The sequence below is a fragment of the Taudactylus pleione genome, unplaced genomic scaffold (assembly GCF_031769625.1).
Source record: "Taudactylus pleione unplaced genomic scaffold, aTauple2 ptg000258l, whole genome shotgun sequence".
Lineage (NCBI taxonomy): Eukaryota > Metazoa > Chordata > Amphibia > Anura > Myobatrachidae > Taudactylus > Taudactylus pleione.
In genome coordinates, this window is record NW_028284660.1 from 1401051 (window position 1) to 1422419 (window position 21369).

The 21369-nt window shown below is 42.1% G+C and overlaps 1 protein-coding gene across 1 annotated transcript in view; it reads right to left on the bottom strand.

Annotated features, from left to right (window-relative positions):
* Positions 1-407: 407 nt before the first annotated feature.
* The window catches only part of LOC148514803 (C-type lectin domain family 2 member A-like), a 110708-nt gene continuing 89746 nt past the window's right edge, over positions 408-21369 (bottom strand). Inside the window, exon 7 of the mRNA XM_088480925.1 lies at positions 408-1734. Within this exon, the coding sequence (XP_088337051.1) occupies positions 1608-1734 (127 nt within the window). The 3' untranslated portion in view covers positions 408-1607. The remainder of the gene's footprint in view (positions 1735-21369) is intronic.

Below are 21369 nucleotides of genomic sequence, written 5' to 3' on the forward strand. Positions count from 1 at the left end.
GTTGATGACATTACTGTGTGGCATAATGTGTATAAAAGGCATTACTGTGTGTGACATAATGTGTTATAAGGGGAACTGCAATGTGGTACACTACACTGATGAAAAGGGGTGCATCTTAAGGGCACTACCCCCTTTTGAGTAGCCCTTTTCTGGTGTGCAGGCCTCCAGTGCCCACATAAGTGCAACCTTAGATTTTCCATACCCCACTTCAAAATTCCCACTTCGACCACTGCATTCATTTTGAGGTTAATGTTATCCTGACTCGCGGTGAAATCCTACTGCATGCCTATAGAATGGCGGCAGAATTGCCCATCATTAAAAGACTACAGTATTTGCAAATTACTGCAGCTGTATTTGTACTGCAGAACGGCCATTTTGCACTTCATAAATGACTTATACCGTTTTATTTTTTATAAAAGCAAACTTTAATTGAACAAAATAACAAAACAGCCCAGACTCCCTAACCCCTCATGAAATCGTTTTACAAAATTAAATAAACGAGATAAAATAGTCAAGAAGAGCTTATTCTTAAAAACCATGTATTCTTTTTTTCTTTATAACATCTTGGGTTTAATGGGCGGTATTGTAGAGATAAACTATTAGCACTGGAATGGTAGCCTCTGGTGGCAGCATTGAAGCTAGTTTTCACTATATGGGGAACACTGAAAACCGTAAAAGTATGCCTTATTGGGCTGAGAGGTGAACATAGGAACACTGCACAATGCCCAATCTCCTATCACTAAATAATACTTTCCCTCTTTTTTCCCTCAAGTACTGCCCTGTTATGACCTTAATTAATCCTGAGTATGAGAGGGAATGGGGCTGTCTTTCTAACATATTGCATTTTTGTCAAAATTAAGGGGGTCATTCAGACCCACTCACGAGCGGCAGTACGCTCGCAAGTGGGTCGATGTTCCCCACTGCGCATGCGCACGACGGAGGGAGCTCCGTCGTGCGCATGCGCGAGACCCGGCGAGCGAAGGACTTTCCATCGCTCCAGGTCTCGCACCAAAGGGGGCGTGCTGTCGATGTTGATTGACAGCACGCCCCCTTTGGTGGGCGTGCCGGGGGCGTGCCTGCCAGACGGAGGCGTTCCTATGGGAACGCCTACCATCTGAAGCCGGCCCCACTGACATCACTAGTGATGTCAGTGGGAGTGATTTTGGCTCTGATAGAGCCAAAATCACTCCAGGGCTTGCGGTTGTGAAACCCGACCACAGGGTTTCACTCGCAAGTCCGATGGTCGCGATGGTCAAGACCATCGCGACCATCTTGTTGGACGCTCGTATATGTTGTGGGTGGTGACCCACAGCTATACGAGCGTCCAGGAGGACGCTCCATTTTAATGGAGGTGGGCCCTGATTCAGAGCGAGGGCTCTGGTCAGAGCGTCCGGCTCTGAATCAGGGCCTAAATCCTTTTGCAGTGTGAAAATGGGTCATGTAAATGCACATAAATATGTGTATGGGTGGGAATACGGGTTCACGGTGGGTCCAAAGGCTTCATGTACACTGTTAATCAGCTGGGTTCCCCTTTTTCAACGACTTCCACAAAGTACAGTAACAGCATATCTCCAGGTCTCAGGTCTCTGAGTTTGATCCAACAAAGTTCATGAGCTACTTTTTTCACAAATCCATTTGTTTGGATAGTCTCCTTTCTGACTGTGGAAACCAGAGAGACTGAGGAAAACACATTCGTATTCAACAGAAAATCCTGACTGACTCTCAATTTGAAATCTGAAGAAAAACAGAAAGACAACATTGTATTAAAAAATAATGGAACAGGTTACTTACTGTACAGGAATCTAGCTCAGGATGGGCATTTTGTGATGCTGCTTCTATCTATCTATCTATCTATCTATCTATCTATCTATCTATCTATCCCATATCTATCTATCTATCCCATATCTATCTATCTATCTATCTATCTATCTATCTATCTATCTATCTATCTATCTATCCCATATCTATCTATCTATCTATCTATCCCATATCTATCTATCTATCTATCTATCTATATATCTATCCCATATCTATCTATCTATCTATCTATCTATCTATCTCATATCTATCTATCCCATATCTATCTATCCCATATCTATCTATCTATCTATCTATCTATCTATCTATCCCATATCTATCTATCTATCTATCTATCTATCTATCTATCTACTATCTATCTCATATCTATCTATCTCAAAACTATCTATCCCATATCTATCTATCTATCTATCTATCTATCTATCTATCTATCTATCTATCTCATGTCTATCTATCTCATATCTATCTATCCCATATATATCTCATATCTATCTATCTATCTATCTATCTATCTATCTATCTATCTATCTATCTATCTCATATCTATCTATCTATCTATCTATCTCATATATATCTATCTATCTATCTATCTATCCCATATCTATCTATCTATCTATCTATCTATCTATCTATCTATCTATCTATCTATCTATCTATCTATCTATATCTATCTATCTATCTCATATCTATCTACCTCATATCTATCTATCTATCTATCTATCTATCTATCTATCTATCTATCTATCTATCTATCAATCTATCTATCTAGCCCATATATATCTATCTATCCCATATCTATCTATCTATCTATCTATCTATCTATCTATCTATCTATCTATCTATCTATCTCATATCTATTTATCTTATTATCTATCTCATATCTATTTATCTCATTATCCATCTATCTATCTATCTATCTATCTATCTATCTATCTATCTCATATCTATCTATCTATCTCATATCTATCTATCTCATATCTATCTATCTATCTCATATCTATCTATCCCATATCTATCTATCTATCTATCTATCTATCTATCTATCTCATATCTATCTATCTATCTATCTATCTATCTCATATCTATCTATCTATCTATCTATCTATCTATCTATCTCATATCTATCTATTATTTATTTATTTATTTATTTATTAACAGTTTCTTATATAGCGCAGCATATTCCGTTGCGCTTTACAATTGGAAACATTGATAGAACAAAACAGGGTAATAACAGACAGACAGAGGTAAGAGGGCCCTGCTTGCAAGCTTACAATCTATAGGGAAACAGGCATTGATACACAAGGATAGGTGCTATATATATTGCAATTTGGTCCGGCCAGAATGCAGAGTTTCTTGGTGGGCTGCTTGATCCAGTCACATAGGAATGTCGGCAAAATGTCAGGAGTATGTGAAAGAAAGACAATATGTGAGGTTATGTATGGACTGTGAGAGGGGATGTGATAAGACATGGAAGCTATGAAGGTTATGTGGTCGGTTCTGGAGTCTGATAAGCTTGTCTGAAGAGGTGAGTTTTCAGGGAACGCTTGAAGGATTGAAGAGTAGAGGTAAGTCTTATTGTGTGTGGTAAGGCATTCCATAGAGTAGGTGCAGCCCGAAGAAAGTCCTGTAACCGTAAATGGGAGCAAGTAATGCGTGGGGATGAGAGACGCAGTTCTTGTGCTGAGCGGAGAGGTCGGGTTGGGAGATATTTTGAGATGAGTGAAGAGATGTATGTTGGTGTAATTCGGTTAATGGCCTTATGTGTAAGTAACAGTATTTTGTATTGAATACGGTAGAAAACTGGCAACCAATGGAGGGACTGACAGAGCGGGGCAGCAGATGATGAACGTTTGGCAAGGAAGATAAGCCTCGCAGCTGCATTCATAATGGATTGTAATGGCGATAGCCTGTTTTTGGGAAGACCAGTAAGGAGACTATTGCAATAGTCAATGCGGGAAATAATGAGTGCATGGATTAGAGTTTTTGCAGTGTCTTGTGTGAGATATGGTCGAATTTTGTATATGTTTTTTAGATGTATGTAACATGATTTTGAGACAGATTGAATGTGGGGAACAAAGGACAATTCAGAATCAAGGATGACACCAAGGCAGCGAGCTTGTGGGGTGGGGTGGATTGTTGAGTTATCAACAGTGATAAAGAGATCAGATTGGTAACTGTTATTGGCCGGTGGAAATATAATTAATTCTGTTTTAGAAATATTAAGTTTCAGGTAGCGAGATGACATCCAAGATGAAATGGCAGAAATACATTCAGTGACACGGACCAATACAGATGGTGATAAATCTGGAGAGGATAGGTAGATTTGAGTATCATCCACATACAGATGGTACTGAAATCCAAAAGAGCGGATTAGTTTGCCAAGAGAGGTGGTATAGATTGAGAATAGCAAAGGACCTAAGACAGAGCCTTGCGGTACTCCAACTGATAGAGGTAGCGAAGAGGAGGCAGAATCAGAAAAACGAACAGAAAAAGAGCGATCAGATAGGTAGGAAGAGAACCAAGAAAGGGCTGTGTCCTTAAGACCTAGGGATTGTAATGTTTGTACGAGAAGAGAGTGGTCAACAGTGTCAAAAGCAGCAGAGAGATCTAGAAGAATTAGAAGTGAGTAATGGCCTTTAGCCTTGGCAGTGACCAAATCATTTACTACCTTAGTCAGTGCTGTCTCTGTGGAGTGCTGGGAACGGAAGCCAGACTGAAGTGGGTCCAATAAGTTGTGGGTGTTAAGAAAGTGTGTGAGGCGGGTGTAGACAAGTCTCTCCAGTAGCTTGGAGGGGCATGGGAGCTGGGAGATAGGACGGTAATTAGAGAGAGTGTTAGGGTCAGAATTTTGTTTTTTCAGAATGGGAGTAATCACTGCATGCTTGAACAGTGATGGAAAGATGCCAGTAGAAAGAGAGAGATTACAGATTTTAGTTAGGGTTGGGATGAGCACAGGAGACAGAGCTTTACTAATTTGTGAGGGTATAGGATCTAGAGGAGAGGTAATAGAGTAGGAGGATGAGAAGAGTGTAGATACTTCATCTTCATTTGTGGGGTCAAATGAAGAGAATGTGCCAGAGGGTTCAGGTAGGGAATTGAGTAGGTCACTAGCTGAGGAAGAGAATAACATTTCATTTCGGATATTATCAATCTTGTCCTTGAAATAGGAAGCAAGATCTTGTGCACAGATAGTAGCAGGTGGCTTGGGTGAGGGAGGGGTAAGAAGCAGTTTAAATGTATTAAAAAGTCGCTTGGGGTTAGAGGCTTGAGCAGAGATTAGAGATTGGAAATATATTTGCTTGGCAGTGTCCAGAGCAGTACGATAAGAGTTGTAGATAGACTTATATGTGAGGTATCTATCTATCCCATATCTATCTATCTATCTCATATCTATCTATCTATCTATCTATCTATCTATCTATCTATCTATCTATCTCATATCTATCTATCTCATATCTATCTATCCCATATCTATCTATCTATCTATCTATCTATCTATCTATCTATCTATCTCATATCTATCTATCTCATATCTATCTGTCTATCTATCTATCTATCTATCTATCTATCTATCTATCTATCTATCTATCTCATATCTATCTATCTATCTATCTCATATCTATCTATCTATCTATCTATCTCATATATATCTATCTATCTATCTATCCCATATCTATCTATCTATCTATCTATCTATCTATCTATCTATCTATCTATATATATCTATCTATCTATCTCATATCTATCTACCTCATATCTATCTATCTATCTATCTATCTATCTATCTATCAATCTATCTATCTAGCCCATATATATCTATCTATCCCATATCTATCTATCTATCTATCTATCTATCTATCTATCTATCTCATATCTATTTATCTTATTATCTATCTCATATCTATTTATCTCATTATCCATCTATCTATCTATCTATCTATCTATCTATCTATCTATCTATCTATCTATCTATCTATCTATCTCATATCTATCTATCTATCTCATATCTATCTATCTCATATCTATCTATCTATCTCATATCTATCTATCCCATATCTATCTATCTATCTATCTATCTATCTATCTATCTATCTCATATCTATCTATCTATCTATCTATCTATCTCATATCTATCTATCTATCTATCTATCTATCTATCTATCTATCTATCTCATATCTATCTATCCCATATCTATCTATCTATCTCATATCTATCTATCTATCTATCTATCTATCTCATATCTATCTATCTCATATCTATCTATCCCATATCTATCTATCTATCTATCTATCTATCTATCTATCTATCTATCTCATATCTATCTATCTCATATCTATCTGTCTATCTATCTATCTATCTATCTATCTATCTATCTATCTATCTATCTATCTCATATCTATCTATCTCATATCTATCTATCCCATATCTATCTATCTATCTATCTCATATCTATCTATCTATCTCATATCTATCTATCCCATATCTATCTATCTATCTCATATCTATCTATCTCATATCTATCTATCTATCTATCTATCTATCTATCTATCTATCTCATATCTATCTATCTCATATCTAACTATCCCATATCTATCTATCTATCTATCTATCTATCTATCTATCTATCTCATATCTATCTATCTATCTCATATCTATCTGTCTATCTATCTATCTATCTATCTATCTATCTATCTCATATCTATCTATCTATCTATCTATCTATCTATCTATCTATCTATCTATCTCATATCTATCTATCCCATATCTATCTATCTATCTATCTATCTATCTATCTCTCATATCTATCTATCTATCTCATATCTATCTATCCCATATCTATCTATCTATCTATCTATCTATCTATCTATCTATCTATCTATCTATCTATCTATCTATCTATCTATCCCATATATATATATATATATATATATATCTATCCCATATCTATCTATCTATCTATCTATCTATCTATCTATCTATCTCATATCTATTTGTCTTATTATCTATCTATCTATTTATCTATCTATCTCATATCTATTTATCTTATTAACTATCTATTGGTCCGGCTTCAGTGGCGCTTGGAGATGACGTCATGTCCAAGCGTCCACTTTCATGCCGGGAAAGCTGGGTCTATGCAGACCCGACTCCGGTGTGAGCGGCGCCGACTCTGGAATATCCCGAGTCGGTGCCGGCTAAATTCCGGGTCTGATCCGGATAGGAACTCTGTTCCAACTCCGGGTCAGGCCCGGAATTTAGGTGGAAAAGGGGTATCAGTGGCAAACTCTGGATTTCTAGAGAGGGGTTTCCAAATGCTTGATTTTAAAATGAGTGTGGCCACTCCATGAAGAGGGCATAATTAGCACTTAACCAGCTGTAATATGCGTCATATATAGTGTATTGTGTGTCATAATTCCAGCATATACTGGACCAGCGATCTATCTATGTATGCCCTGCTCCCTGCAATTCAAACCCCAAGTTCTTGGTATATTTTAAACCATTTTCTTCATTGAAGTATAACAAATAAATACAGAAGTTATTTCATTATACTAACAGTCAGTTTCATAGAGACAAGTTATAGGTTTAGAAGGACAAACAACTTCAACAATATCCCAGTGCAATCCACTACTGATATAAATACAACGATAGTCATCCTTGATTAAAAAATAACTATTTTATTAAGATTGCAAATTTGCAATACAAATGACATGTATTATTGCACTTAATGTATCCTAATATTACTGCACTTAATGTATCCCAATTCACTCACCCTCCTTGGTATCAGGGAAAGGCCTCCAGCACCTTTCCCGAAGGACTTTCCCTGATACCAAAAAGGGTGAGTGAACCCTGACTTTCATTTATACAATGTGTGGAACGGACTTGTCCAAAGGCGAAAACTTGCATTTGTACAGCTGATGCTGCTAATCTATGACAAGACAAATTATAGCAACTACAGCAATATAGGAGTCTATTTACTAAGCCTTGGATGGAGATAAAGTGAACGGAGATAAAGTACCAGTCAATCAGCTCCTAACTGCCATGTCACAGGCTGTGTTTGAAAAATGACAGTTAGGAGCTGGTTGGTACTTTATCTCTGTCCACCTTATCTCCATCCAAGGCTTAGTAAATAGACCCATAGTCCAGTTTGGATATTTTTTTATGACTGACACTCCAATATATGGAACTGTGGGCCTGATTCAGACCCGCTCGCAAGCGGGTCGATGGTTGTGCATTGCGAACGCGCGGCGTGTGCAATGCGCATGCGCAAGCCCCGTAGGCGGGGTGGAGGGGTGGCTGGACAAACGGAGGCGTTCCTGAAAGAACGCCTGCCATTTGTGGGCGGCCCTACTGACATCACCAGTGATGTCAGTAGTGAGCTTCTGGCTCTATTAGAGCCGGACGCTCACTGGGGCTTGCGGCAGACGAGACCCTACCACAACCATCACCTGGCCTCTCGCATAAGCTGTGGGTGGTCACCCACAGCTTAGTGAGCGGCCAGGAGGCTGTCTTTAAAAAAAAAACGTCCGCCCTGATTCAGAACGAGTGCTCACTTTTTGTGAGCGGCTCTGAATGAGGTCCAATGTTTTTTTGCAGATTTTTCTCAGATATATATTTTTCAGTCTGTTAGTGTGAATGTTTTATGTTGTATTGGATGTGGTGTATCCTGTTATTAGGATACATTAAGTGCAATAATACTTACAGAGTAGTTTTTATTTATATCTGCTATTTGCAATCTTAATAAACTAGTTCTTTTTTGAATCAAGGATGACTTTCATTGTATTTATATAGATGTAATTCCAAGGAGAGGAAAAGTGAGAAATGTCCTCCAATGGCGCACACAGAAAGAGCGTCGTAAGACTAAAATATAACCTTTAGTGATAAGAACTTGTTCAGTGGAATATTAAACACAAATAGGAAGATTAGTGAAATGAGTTTAGGAAGGTGATATACTAACACTTACGCTGACACACTGTACGCTGCTACTATGTATTACTTATATTGTATTAGATTATGAGTAACTGTGACTCTCATTAAACTGATCCACGTGTAGATAATTATGACAGGCAATAAGTCGCACTATCACAGGTTACTAATATACTATCTTACATAAGTACACAAATAATATGTCCTTTGTATGTAATCCAATTCAAACAAAGGGAAAGGATAAGCACAACCCTCACTTAGGGGCCCATTTATCATTGAACACTTGAGGTAAAATCCCAGAAAACACCCATTTCCGGGGGTTTACCTCAAATATTAAGTGTCCCCCAGATGTATTAAAGAGGGACTGCAGCAGGTATCTCCGATACATGCTGTGATCCCCCAGTCCCACAGGCAGCCGCATCCCCCATAGGTCTCTATGGGGGATGCGATGCTGCCAGACTTACCAATATCCGATATGCGATGCATTCTCAATATTGGCTAACGCCTTCTGAAGATGGCGTTAGCCGGTGAAGCCTATGGCTACATACCGCATAAATAGTCAGCGGAACCCTCCCCTGGCAATGGCCACCGCTCATGTGCAGTCAGTTCATGCGCAGCAGCGCAGGGAGCACTCCGGCCACATCGCAAGGAAGTGATCCTTTTTGGAGCCCGTGTCCCTGCATGTCCCGGATAATACATCCGGCCATTGTGATCGCATTTTTCAATGCGATCATGGGCGGTACTGACATGCCCTGATCGTCATTACAGAATGCGATCATTAATAAATGGGGGCCCTGCTACTATATCTGGGTAGGCAACCACAATCTGGTTATTGTGCTCAGTATCTGATTGCTGTTATTACATCACATACCCTCTGTAACTATTTTCTATTAATCAGTTACTGATGACTTTATCACCTTAAAGATCCCCTGGGGTATAACAATAAATGTGAGGGTATATTCATATACATAAACATGTCAGTTCATCCTTATGAATAGCGATTGCTGTGAAATGTCTCTATATAAAGAATAGTTCCCTCTGTATTCATGTATCACTGTGTTTGTCCGTGCCGCGCTAGCTGGTTCCAAGGAGCAGAGGGGTCTATTTACTAAGCCTTGGATGGAGGTAAAGTGAACGGAGATAAACTCCCAGCCAATCAGCTCCTAAATGCCATTTTTCAAACACAGGGCCGTATTCAATTTGAGGCGAAAAGTCAGTTTCCCCGTGTTTTTGGCAGAAACTTTTCGCCGATGACGTCATTTTCGGCTGTTTTGCTGTTACCCCGTATTCAATTTGGAAGACTTTTCGCCTAGGCAGAAAGTCAATGCAATGTAATAGGCGGAAAAGTTTTGCCTATGAATGGGAGGTGGAAAAAAGTGCAGAAGTGGGGTTTTGGGGTGCAACGTTGTGGGAACCCCCCTGCAGCCTTCAGACAGTCCCCCAAAGGTAATCTGTGTCAAAACATTTTTAAAAAATACTTGAGGACATCCCAAAAATTGACTTTGGAAAAGGGGGCAAAAAAAAAAAATTTGGGGGTACAAACTTAAAAACTAGTGAACTTGACTCAGGGGGGGTCCCCAAGTATGCCCCAAGTGTTTTTTTTTTCATTGCAGGGGCTTGCGGAAGGTGGATTTTTCACAATTTTTCAACTTCACTTTAGCAACTTTTAAATATGCTGACCCCCATTTTCAAGTACCCCAAATTTTCTGGGATAAGTTCTTTTCTGGAAAAAATACTCCTGAATACTATTCTGCATCAGGTATACATTAATGCTATTTAGCCCATTTAAAATCACCAAATACCTTCAGCAAGCCAAATCAGGGGGGTACCATAGGGAACCCCCATGTCAGAGCATCTTTTGGGGGGTGTCAGGCTGATTTCCCCAAAAATGACAGCACTTTCCGCCTGTTTAAGTTTCGCCAGGTCCCGTTTTAGCGTACTTTCATATTGAATATGGGGTAAAGCAGGGACGGCCGCGATACTTTTCCGCATGCAGAACAGGCGAAGTTGGTGGAAAGTCCGGCCCGCGAAAAAGTATCGCAGCTCGGCTCAAATTGAATATGGGCCACAGCCTGTACTGGTTGGTTGGGCCTTTATCTCCATCCAAGCCTTAGTAAATAGACCCCAGAGTGTGCAAAAAACAAACCTTCTATTATCACTCACCACTGTATCAGCATTTCTCAGTGGGTTACATTGTTATTACTTATCATCATATACTGAAACGTTTGTTTGTGAACTGCGTGTGTTGTGTCCAGATTCTCATTCGCTTGTATAGGACATCAGTCAGTGTATTATGGGGAGGGTATTCATTGAACCTTCATCCTGGAGGTTATTACATGAATATGAGGAGAGATAATGTATATACTGTATGTCCACCAGAAAGTATCATTAATTCACAGGCATATTATTGTGTGCAGCAGACAACTCAACATTTATTTTGTATAAAGCCCTCAGTAACTGATCATTACTTATTCCTTATAATTAGGAAATATATATTTAAATTATTTAGTGGTTCATAATTCACCTCGTGAGAAACAAATAGCCAGGGTATTTTTGTTCTGGTAGCAATCTCGGAAGCCCTCACAACATGCTTTATTACACCCACTGATTTATTCACACCATCAGCTGTCAACGCCTCTGTAATATTACGGGTTATAGCTGCTAATTGATTGCCCCTTTACTTAATATACACACGCTCTCAGTTAGTGCGGGGAGTAATATACACTTTAGATATGTAATGATCTGGTCTCAGGTATTGTCACATCTAGTGCATGTACAGCATAAATCCCGGTCTCCCGAATCTCCTCCGTAATGTACGCGGTTATACCCTGTGTATTGCCTTGAGGGGCCGATGGATGGTGACAAAAAGTTTCCAAAGATGTCAAAAAATTGTGAATTTAAGTGTCAATGGGACATAATTAACTGAGAGGGTCTGAACAATTGGTATGCAATCGGGAAGCCGGCAGATGTAAGCCCGACAGCCGGCTTCCCGACTGCTTTATCCCGGTGAGGGTTAAATGACAGGCGTCTAATTCTAGACGCCTGTCATTTTACCGACCCCGGGAGACCGGCGCCCAGCATCCCGATCGAAGTGATGCCGTGCGCCGCTACGGACAGCCGCGGGAGGAGGAGGTTTAGGGCTCCCTGGGGGGACTTGGGGTTAGGCACCCCCCCCGGGAGGTTAGTTAGGCTAGGGGAAGGGGGGTTAGCGTTAGGCACCCCTGGGGGGGACTTAGGGTTAGGCACCCCCCCGGGGGTCTTAGGTTTAGGCGGCGGGGAAGGGGGGGGGTTAGGTTTAGGCACTTAGAGGGGGGATTAGGGTTAGGCACTGGGTGGGAAGGTTAGGGTTAGGCACCACTAAGTAGGGTTAGGGTTAGGGGGGTTAGGTTAGGTTAGTTGATACTTAACTGGGGGCGATTGGGATTTTCAGCCGTGTCGGCCTGCCGCTGTCAGGATTTGAACCGCCAGACTTGTGTCCGGCGGTAATTTGTATGTATTCCAAGCAATTGCTTGGTATTTTATAGGAAGGGGTGGGGCTAGAATGAGGGATTTTAATACAAATGATGTCATCCAACCTCCCGACTACCTACTTCAGAAGGGGGACACTGGAAGACTAGCCTGCTCTGTTTAAAGGCTGACAGAGCCCCCCAAATGTTGAAGCAAGTATGAGTTTGAATGATGATTTTAAAGATGAATTGGCCAGAATGGACCCTCCTCCAGATTAGGAAGAATTTATGGATCAATGTACTGTATTGCAATTGATTCACATGTAAATGAAAGATGTAAAGACTAGTGTAAAGGTGCCTACACAATAGACACATTTTTTGCATGATTTGGCTGGTTCCGACGTATCGGAACGACAAATCTTGCGTGTCCACTAACGATAACGATGCCGATGCGCGGTCCCACAAGTCGTATTCTCAGATCTTACCTACAGTATATGTTGTAAAATCTGGCAATCTCGTTAACGAGATTAAGGTCGTTGGTCAGGTTGTTGGTCAGATTGCACAGTTTAAGCACGATATCGTATGCCTCCAGGGGCATTTTAAGAGAGGAGGGGGCCTCTGTGCAAACTCAATGCGGGCCCCCTCCTCCCTCTGGGGGTCCCGCAGTGCACCGTAGATTCTGGCTTAGTGCCAGAATCTACTGCGCATGCGCAGGCCTCGGGGAAAATGGCACCTGCGCTGTTCTCCTGGGGGCAGTAGTACTGCGCATGCACAGGTCTGGGGGAAAATGGCCGTTGCCATTTTCCCAGTGATTTTTGCTGCTTTGCAGTGCCGGCTCGGCGCTACAAAGCATCACTATGGAGAGGTAAGTATAAGACTATGGGTGTAGGGTGTGCGGTGTACGGTGTGGGCCCCCCTTGACCCATTATACATACGCCCCTACAAAGAAATACAAATTTACCTCGCGCTTACTGGGAAAAACAACTAAAAAGTAGTGTACTGCTATGTGGCGCCCAAAATACTAGAAGTTCATAATTCCAAATGCCATCAAAATAATAATTTATTAATAATAAATAAATAATTCACTAAAAGAATAAACAACTCCCGGGAATATAAAGATATAAATGAATAGGAGCAATAATGCACATATCAATAAAAAATGAAAGACATGACGAACACAGACAAATCTTTCACATAATAAAAGATTCTATAGATGTATATAGATGAAAGTGTACCCAAATTCCTCGCTTATACTCACTGTCCTCAGGACCCGGGTGGGGAGCGTGAGACTGACGGCAGGCAGGAGTATGTCCTGATAACCCGTACTGCCGTGTGGTCTCACTAGGAAAACAATTTCACATCCAGTGATAGGTCAATAAGCCATGCCGCTGCAGTAACGATCTGTGTCCCCGGGCAACAAACCCGCGATGTAAGGGCCGGCAGCAACCTTGACCAGTACTCACGCTGTGATGGAGCCCGGTGTGCAATTCCACCAAACGTGAGTGGAACTGGCATCCAGCAGTGGCGCTCCAGCCGGCGTCTGGTTCCAGAAGGAAAGCGGCAAGTCAGAAAGACACCGGTTCATGTGGTCTCATTCCTGGGTAGTGAGAGTGAGTAATCACAGTGTAACGAAGCGGCACCTGTACCTTCAACGCGTTTCTCCGTATTACCACGGCTTTTTCAGGGGCAGATCTCAGGTTTTGAAGGGGTTAATGAACCAGTGCTGTGGGGTATTCTGGTTAAAGTAGGGGGCAAATGGACTGATGCTGGTTACACAGCTACGTTTACAATGAATAAGCTCTTTGCTTCATTCAGATCGTTCGTCAGATTGCACAGTTTGTGCAAGATATCGTATGTCCGGGAGTGCTGGGGAGTTGCCTAAAAGAGTTAAAAATTGTTGACGACATTGCATCTTTTGCGAGTCGTCTAGTGTGTACGCACCTTAAGATACATATAAGTAACCCTTTTCCTAGTAAACTGCAAACCTTCTACTCAGTTACAGATACTTTTGAACCTGAGACCATGCAGGTGGGAAGTGTGCCTTTGGCTCCTCAGGAGCAACAACAAAGAAATTAGCTCGGGGCCCAGAGATATACGTTCATCCAATGATGAATGCACATCTCCGATGATTAGGGGTCTGCGTCTGCGCATGTGTAGAATGGGTCCTGCGATTATGCTCGCAGACCCGCCCAAGCCGCAGCATAATTGACATGCTGCGGTGTTAGAGTGCGTGGCTTGTTACCAGGGCCATGTCTATATTGGATGCAGTGAGTGCGGTGCACACGGGCCCCTGGGTCCGGGGGGGCGACACCCTGCACCCATATAGTTTTATACTTACACATCCTTAGTCACCAGCATGCTGCTCTGCAGCACCTGGCCGGCACTACAGAACATCAAAAATCAGTGGGAAAATGGCGGTGGCCATTTTCCTGGTTACTCTGTGCATGCGCAGTACTGCTGTCCTTGGTAAAATGGCGCACTAAGCCAGAGACCTGCACTAAGCCAGAATCCACTGCACCGTGGTTGGCTCCATGGCACCGCACGAGAGAGGAGGGCGGGAAAAGGAGACCGTTACAAGTCGCGGCCATGCCTTGTCTCCTTCGAGCAGTTTACCCTGCCAGGACGGGGTTACTCTAGTTTCTCCTGTTACTAGGCGATCGGCACACCTTAGGAAGTGATTTGTCATCCACAGTACAGCGTGATTGGTGGATCCTACTATTTATACTCACTGGACTTTTGCCGCCTCGCCGACTATAGCGTATCTGTGAGTTCCATCAGCTTGGCTGCATGGTCAGCGTTCTGTTCCTCCTCATGGTGCAGTTTTTGTCCTTCCTGAAGTGGCTTTCGTGCTATCTCCGGCTTCCCTACGGCTTCTTAGCTGCACCTATACTGCCGTGCTGCCATCGGCTCTCCAAGTCGCAGCACTGACTACCTACTCCTCTACCTTCGGCTATTGCCACACCTCTGGCATATTTGCCACACCAACAGATTCTGTGATGTCTACGGTTCTCCAGCTTCTTCTACGGCTTCCAAGCCGCACCTATACCACCGTGCTGCCATCGGCTCTCCAAGCTGCAGCATTACCATTGACTGTCTACCAACGGCTATTGCCGCATCATCGACACATTTGCCATACCATCGGCTCCCAAAGCCACAGTATTACCGTTGACTGTCTACCAATGGCTATTGCTGCACCATCGGCACATTTGCTGCACCATCGACTCCCAAAGCCACAGCATTACCATTGACTACCAACAGTTATTGCCGCACCATCGGCACACAAGCTGCACATTTGGCACATTTGCCGCATCATCTGCACATTTGCGCACCATTGGCTCCCAAAGCCACAGCATTACCATTGACTGTCTAGCAACAGTTATTGCTGCACCATCAGCACATTTGCCGCATCATCAGCACATTTGCAGCACCATCGGCTCCCAAAAGCCACAGCATTACTTTTTACTGTAAATCATCAGCTATTGCCAGACCCTCACCATGCAAGCTGCATCATCGGCACATTTGCCGCATCATTGGCACCTTTCCCTGCACCATTGGCACAGTAGCCACACCATTGGCACACTTCACACCATTGGCTCCCAAGCCACATCTCTCCAGCTGTATCATCTGCTCCTTCTGTACAAGACTCTCTCCTTTCTTCTCAGGATTCCAGTTGACACTCCTGTAAGCTGCTACTACTCTGAGCAGTAAGTCCCGGCGGCCGCCTAAGTACCGGTGAGCTATTCTTCTCTAAGGAAACAACGGGCGGTTGTTAATGGTGGAAGACCTCATAGCCCGAATTCTAGACGGCTTACTTGGAGTGGTCACTGGAGATCATAACAGAGACATGTCGCCCGTTTTCCGGGAGGGATGAGGCCAGGGTCTGCGAGGGAGGTTTCTGACACCTCCTTCTACATTTGCATTAAGATGGACGGAATTGCAAAGCTGCTTGTGTGTGGCTCTGCGATTCTGTCCATCTCTGAATTAGGCCCTCTGTCTGCATTGTTCAAATCCAAGCCATTTTTTAATTGAATGTCCAGCACGCAATTTAAAAAAAAAATATTTATATATATATCTTTTCAGAAACACCAATGACCCAGCTCTACGTAAAAGGCAGAGTGGGTGATGTTGGTCATTGTCCTCTTACTACAGGTACTACTAAAATATATGTCTATAGTACATATCATTGCCACCCAGAGTCCAGCTCAAAGATTTGCTCATTTCTACTGTTGCTCTCAATGATTCTAGTTCAAAGTGTATATTGATAGGAGATTGATTCTAAGTTACTGTATTCTTTGCCAGTAAAGATCGCCAAATGATTGAACGCCCAACAAGCTAGATGGGCCTTATTTTTTGCCCAACTTAATTTTTAAGTGACTACAGGATCTAAAAGGGCAAAGGCAGATGCCTTGTCCAGAGAATATGGTGAACATCATTCACGAGGCTTGTTGTCCATTCTTATGGGTATATTTACTAAAGTGCGGGTTTATAGAAGCAAAGGTATTGACCAGAGTATTCAAACAGATTCTATTATCTTCTAGAAGGTGCTAGATAAATGATAAGTAGAATCTGATTGGTTGCTATGGGCAACAACTCCACTTATAAAAACCCGCACTTTAGTAAATATACTCCTTAGAATCTTTTAAGGAAAGAGTTATTTCAAAGGGAGTTTTGTGAGCCAAATGTAATAGGATGAGAGTTTAGAAAATGTGAGAAAACTTTCACATTTTTAAACTCAGCCGATGTAATAAAGTCACAGAACATGGAAACTCAGCCAATGTAATAAAGTCACAGAACATGGAAACTCAGCCAATGTAATAAAGTCACAGAACATGGAAACTCAGCCAATGTAATAAAGTCACAGAACATGGAAACTCAGCCGATGTAATAAAGTCACAGAACATGGAAACTCAGCCGATGTAATAAAGTCACAGAACATGGAAACTCAGCCGATGTAATAAAGTCACAGAACATGGAAACTCAGCCCATGTAATAAAGTCACAGAACATGGAAACTCAGCCCATGTAATAAAGTCACAGAACATGGAAACTCAGCCCATGTAATAAAGTCACAGAACATGGAAACTCAGCCCATGTAATAAAGTCACAGAACATGGAAACTCAGCCGATGTAATAAAGTCACAAAACATGGAAACTCAGCCAATGTAATAAAGTCACAGAACATGGAAACTGAGCCAATGTAATAAAGTCATAGAACATGGAAACTCAGCCAATGTAATAAAGTCACAGAACATGGAAACTCAGCCAATGTAATAAAGTCACAGAACATGGAAACTCAGCCAATGTAATAAAGTCACAGAACATGGAAACTCAGCCAATGTAATAAAGTCACAGAACATGGAAACTCAGCCAATGTAATAAAGTCACAGAACATGGAAACTCAGCCCATGTAATAAAGTCTCAGAACATGGAAACTCAGCCCATGTAATAAAGTCACAGAACATGGAAACTCAGCCCATGTAATAAAGTCACAGAACATGGAAACTCAGCCAATGTAATAAAGTCACAGAACATGGAAACTCAGCCGATGTAATAAAGTCACAGAACATGGAAACTCAGCCGATGTAATAAAGTCACAGAACATGGAAACTCAGCCGATGTAATAAAGTCACAGAACATGGAAACTCAGCCGATGTAATAAAGTCACAGAACATGGAAACTCAGCCGATGTAATAAAGTCACAGAACATGGAAACTCAGCCGATGTAATAAAGTCACAGAACATGGAAACTCAGCCGATGTAATAAAGTCACAGAACATGGAAACTCAGCCAATGTAATAAAGTCACAGAACATGGAAACTCAGCCCATGTAATAAAGTCACAGAACATGGAAACTCAGCCCATGTAATAAAGTCACAGAACATGGAAACTCAGCCGATGTAATAAAGTCACAGAACATGGAAACTCAGCCAATGTAATAAAGTCACAGAACATGGAAACTGAGCCAATGTAATAAAGTCACAGAACATGGAAACTCAGCCAATGTAATAAAGTCACAGAACATGGAAACTCAGCCAATGTAATAAAGTCACAGAACATGGAAACTCAGCCAATGTAATAAAGTCACAGAACATGGAAACTCAGCCAATGTAATAAAGTCACAGAACATGGAAACTCAGCCAATGTAATAAAGTCACAGAACATGGAAACTCAGCCAATGTAATAAAGTCACAGAACATGGAAACTCAGCCAATGTAATAAAGTCACAGAACATGGAAACTCAGCCCATGTAATAAAGTCTCAGAACATGGAAACTCAGCCCATGTAATAAAGTCACAGAACATGGAAACTCAGCCAATGTAATAAAGTCACAGAACATGGAAACTCAGCCAATGTAATAAAGTCACAGAACATGGAAACTCAGCCGATGTAATAAAGTCACAGAACATGGAAACTCAGCCAATGTAATAAAGTCACAGAACATGGAAACTCAGCCGATGTAATAAAGGCACAGAACATGGAAACTCAGCCGATGTAATAAAGTCACAGAATATGGAAACTCAGCCAATGTAATAAAGTCACAGAATATGGAAACTCCCATGTTTTTCAGACTCAAAAAAGTCTCAAGATTTAAACTCTCATCCAGGTGTTTCCTGTATTGAAAATACAACTCGATCAATGTATTAGTGTGAGAGATTACTGCTAAACTCTCATATTTTCTAAACTCTCACCCTATTACATTTGTCCCTATGGGCTCTATTTACTACAATCCGCATTGGTAATGCAGATTGTAGTGTGATATTACCGACTGAATTCGCATTGCGAATTCAGGCAATCACAGGGATTTACTACAAATCCCTTACAGGGACAGAGCTTGCGATAAAGCTCTGTCCCTGCGAATCCCCCTCGGAGCCTTATCACGGTATTTTCTCAAAAAATACCGTGATTAAGTGCCCGCGCATGCACCGACCGGTCGCCGCTGCAAACCCCCTCCAGCGCTAAGCCCCGCCCCCCGGCACTAAGCCCTGCCCCCCGTGATCGCGGACCCCCCGCGACCCCCCCTCCCTTAATTACACTTACCTGCATGCTCCAGGCCTCCGGTGATGTCCTCCATTCCTCCGGTCAGGTGATCTCCCATACTGCACTGGGGCCCGATCACCTGATGACCGGGCCGCAGTGCACTGTGGGAGACCAGCTGACCGGAGGGGAGACATCACCGGAGGCCCGATCACCGGTCCCTGGAGTCAGGTAAGTGATTTCTTTCTTTACTATTTTTTTTTTTCTTTTTTTTACAGTAATCAGCTTGCGGTCTGTTTAGACCACGCAGCTGATTACAGGGACCGACTCCCGGCTCTGCTCTCCCCGTTAGAGCAGGCCAGGAGTCCGGTAACCGGGGGTGACCCTGGATAACGCCACCTCCAGGCGTTATTATCACAGGGCTTTCCCCGATATTTTTTTCACATTTATTTTTAGTAACTCTGGTCGGATCACATTTCCCATTACAATTATGGGAAATGCGATCTGCTTTACTAAAAATAAGTGATACTTAGGGGTTGGAGTAGAATTTTACGAATTCTACTCCAATTGCCCTATAGTAGTAACTATAGGTGATACTAAAATAATGTGAAAAGGGTGTGAAAACACCCTTTTTCACTTTATTTTAGTAAAAATAATGTTAATAAATAGAGCACCAAGTCTTGGAAGATGGATGTTTGACTCTCAGATCTCATCTGTATGTTGCATGTGCTAGATTGCAAGAGCTGGTGATACAACAGTTCCATGATTCTCCTAGCACTGACCATCAACAGTTATCTATACAATTCACACATATGATGCAGCGCTTTACAGAGAATATTTATTCATTCACACCAGTCTCTGTCCAAGTGTCCAAGTGGAGCTTATACTCTATATTCCCTACCACATGTATACACATTACACACACACTATGGTTCATTTTCGTTGAAATCCAGTGTAGTCGGCATCCTGACAGTCAGAATCCCGATGCTTACTATACCGACTGTGGGATTCCGATGGGTCAATAGACCGACAACTTCAAATGATAAATATTAAGGGGAGGATTAGGGCTGGGTTAGGGAGCTGAAGGGGACAGTTAGCGTTAGGCTGTGGGGGAACTGGTTGTGGGAGGGGTGTGTTAGGGTTATGGTTAGCCTTAGAACTAGGGATGTGCAGGCTCGGATAGGTTCGAGTTTGCACGCCGAGTACGGATTTTTCCCTTCAAAAAACGGGACTCAGAAAGAGGCAAAACATCATCTTGCATGGACTTTTGTCCAGGAATGATGATGTCTGTCCATGCAAGATGACGTTTTGCCTCTTTCTGAGTCCCGTTTTTTGGAGGGAAAAATCCGGACTCGGTGTGCAAACTCGAACCTATCCGAGCCTGCACATCCCTACTTAGAACACATAAAAAATCGACTGCATTTTGACCATCGGGACAGTTTTTGGACTGTGGGAGGAAATCGGAGTATCCAGAGCAAACGCACACAAACACAGGAAAACATACAAACTCCACATAAATAGGGCCTTGGTGAGAATTGAAAAAAAAAAAAAGACCTCAGTGCTATGGGGCACCACGTTAGAGACTTTCCAGTATGTGCCCAAAATAACGCACCTCACACACCTCATACACCACCTTCATTGCTTGTACCTTCTGGTCCCAGAAATAATATTTCCATTGACTTTATTACAGATCTTCCCATTTCCAAAGGTTTCATCACCATAGTGTTATTTGTGGATAGAGGGAAAAAGTGGAAATATGGACGGATCTTATGGATTTTTTGCACATGAGTCAAAGGAAAAAATCAGCAACTATTCATGTGCTAGATCGTGCATATGCACATGGACGGACATCGCTAGTGTGTCTGTTACTGACAGATCGTATACACCCAGCATGGAGAGGGAGCAATCCCAGATACTGATGTGCTAGATCGTGCATATGCACATGGACGGACATCGCTAGTGTGTCTGTTACTGACAGATCGTATACACCCAGCATGGAGAGGGAGCAATCCCAGATACTGATGTGCTAGATCGTGCATATGCACATGGACGGACATCGCTAGTGTGTCTGTTACTGACAGATCGTATACACCCAGCATGGAGAGGGAGCAATCCCAGATACTGATGTGCTAGATCGTGCATATGCGCATGGACGGACATCGCTAGTGTGTCTGTTACTGACAGATCGTATACACCCAGCATGGAGAGG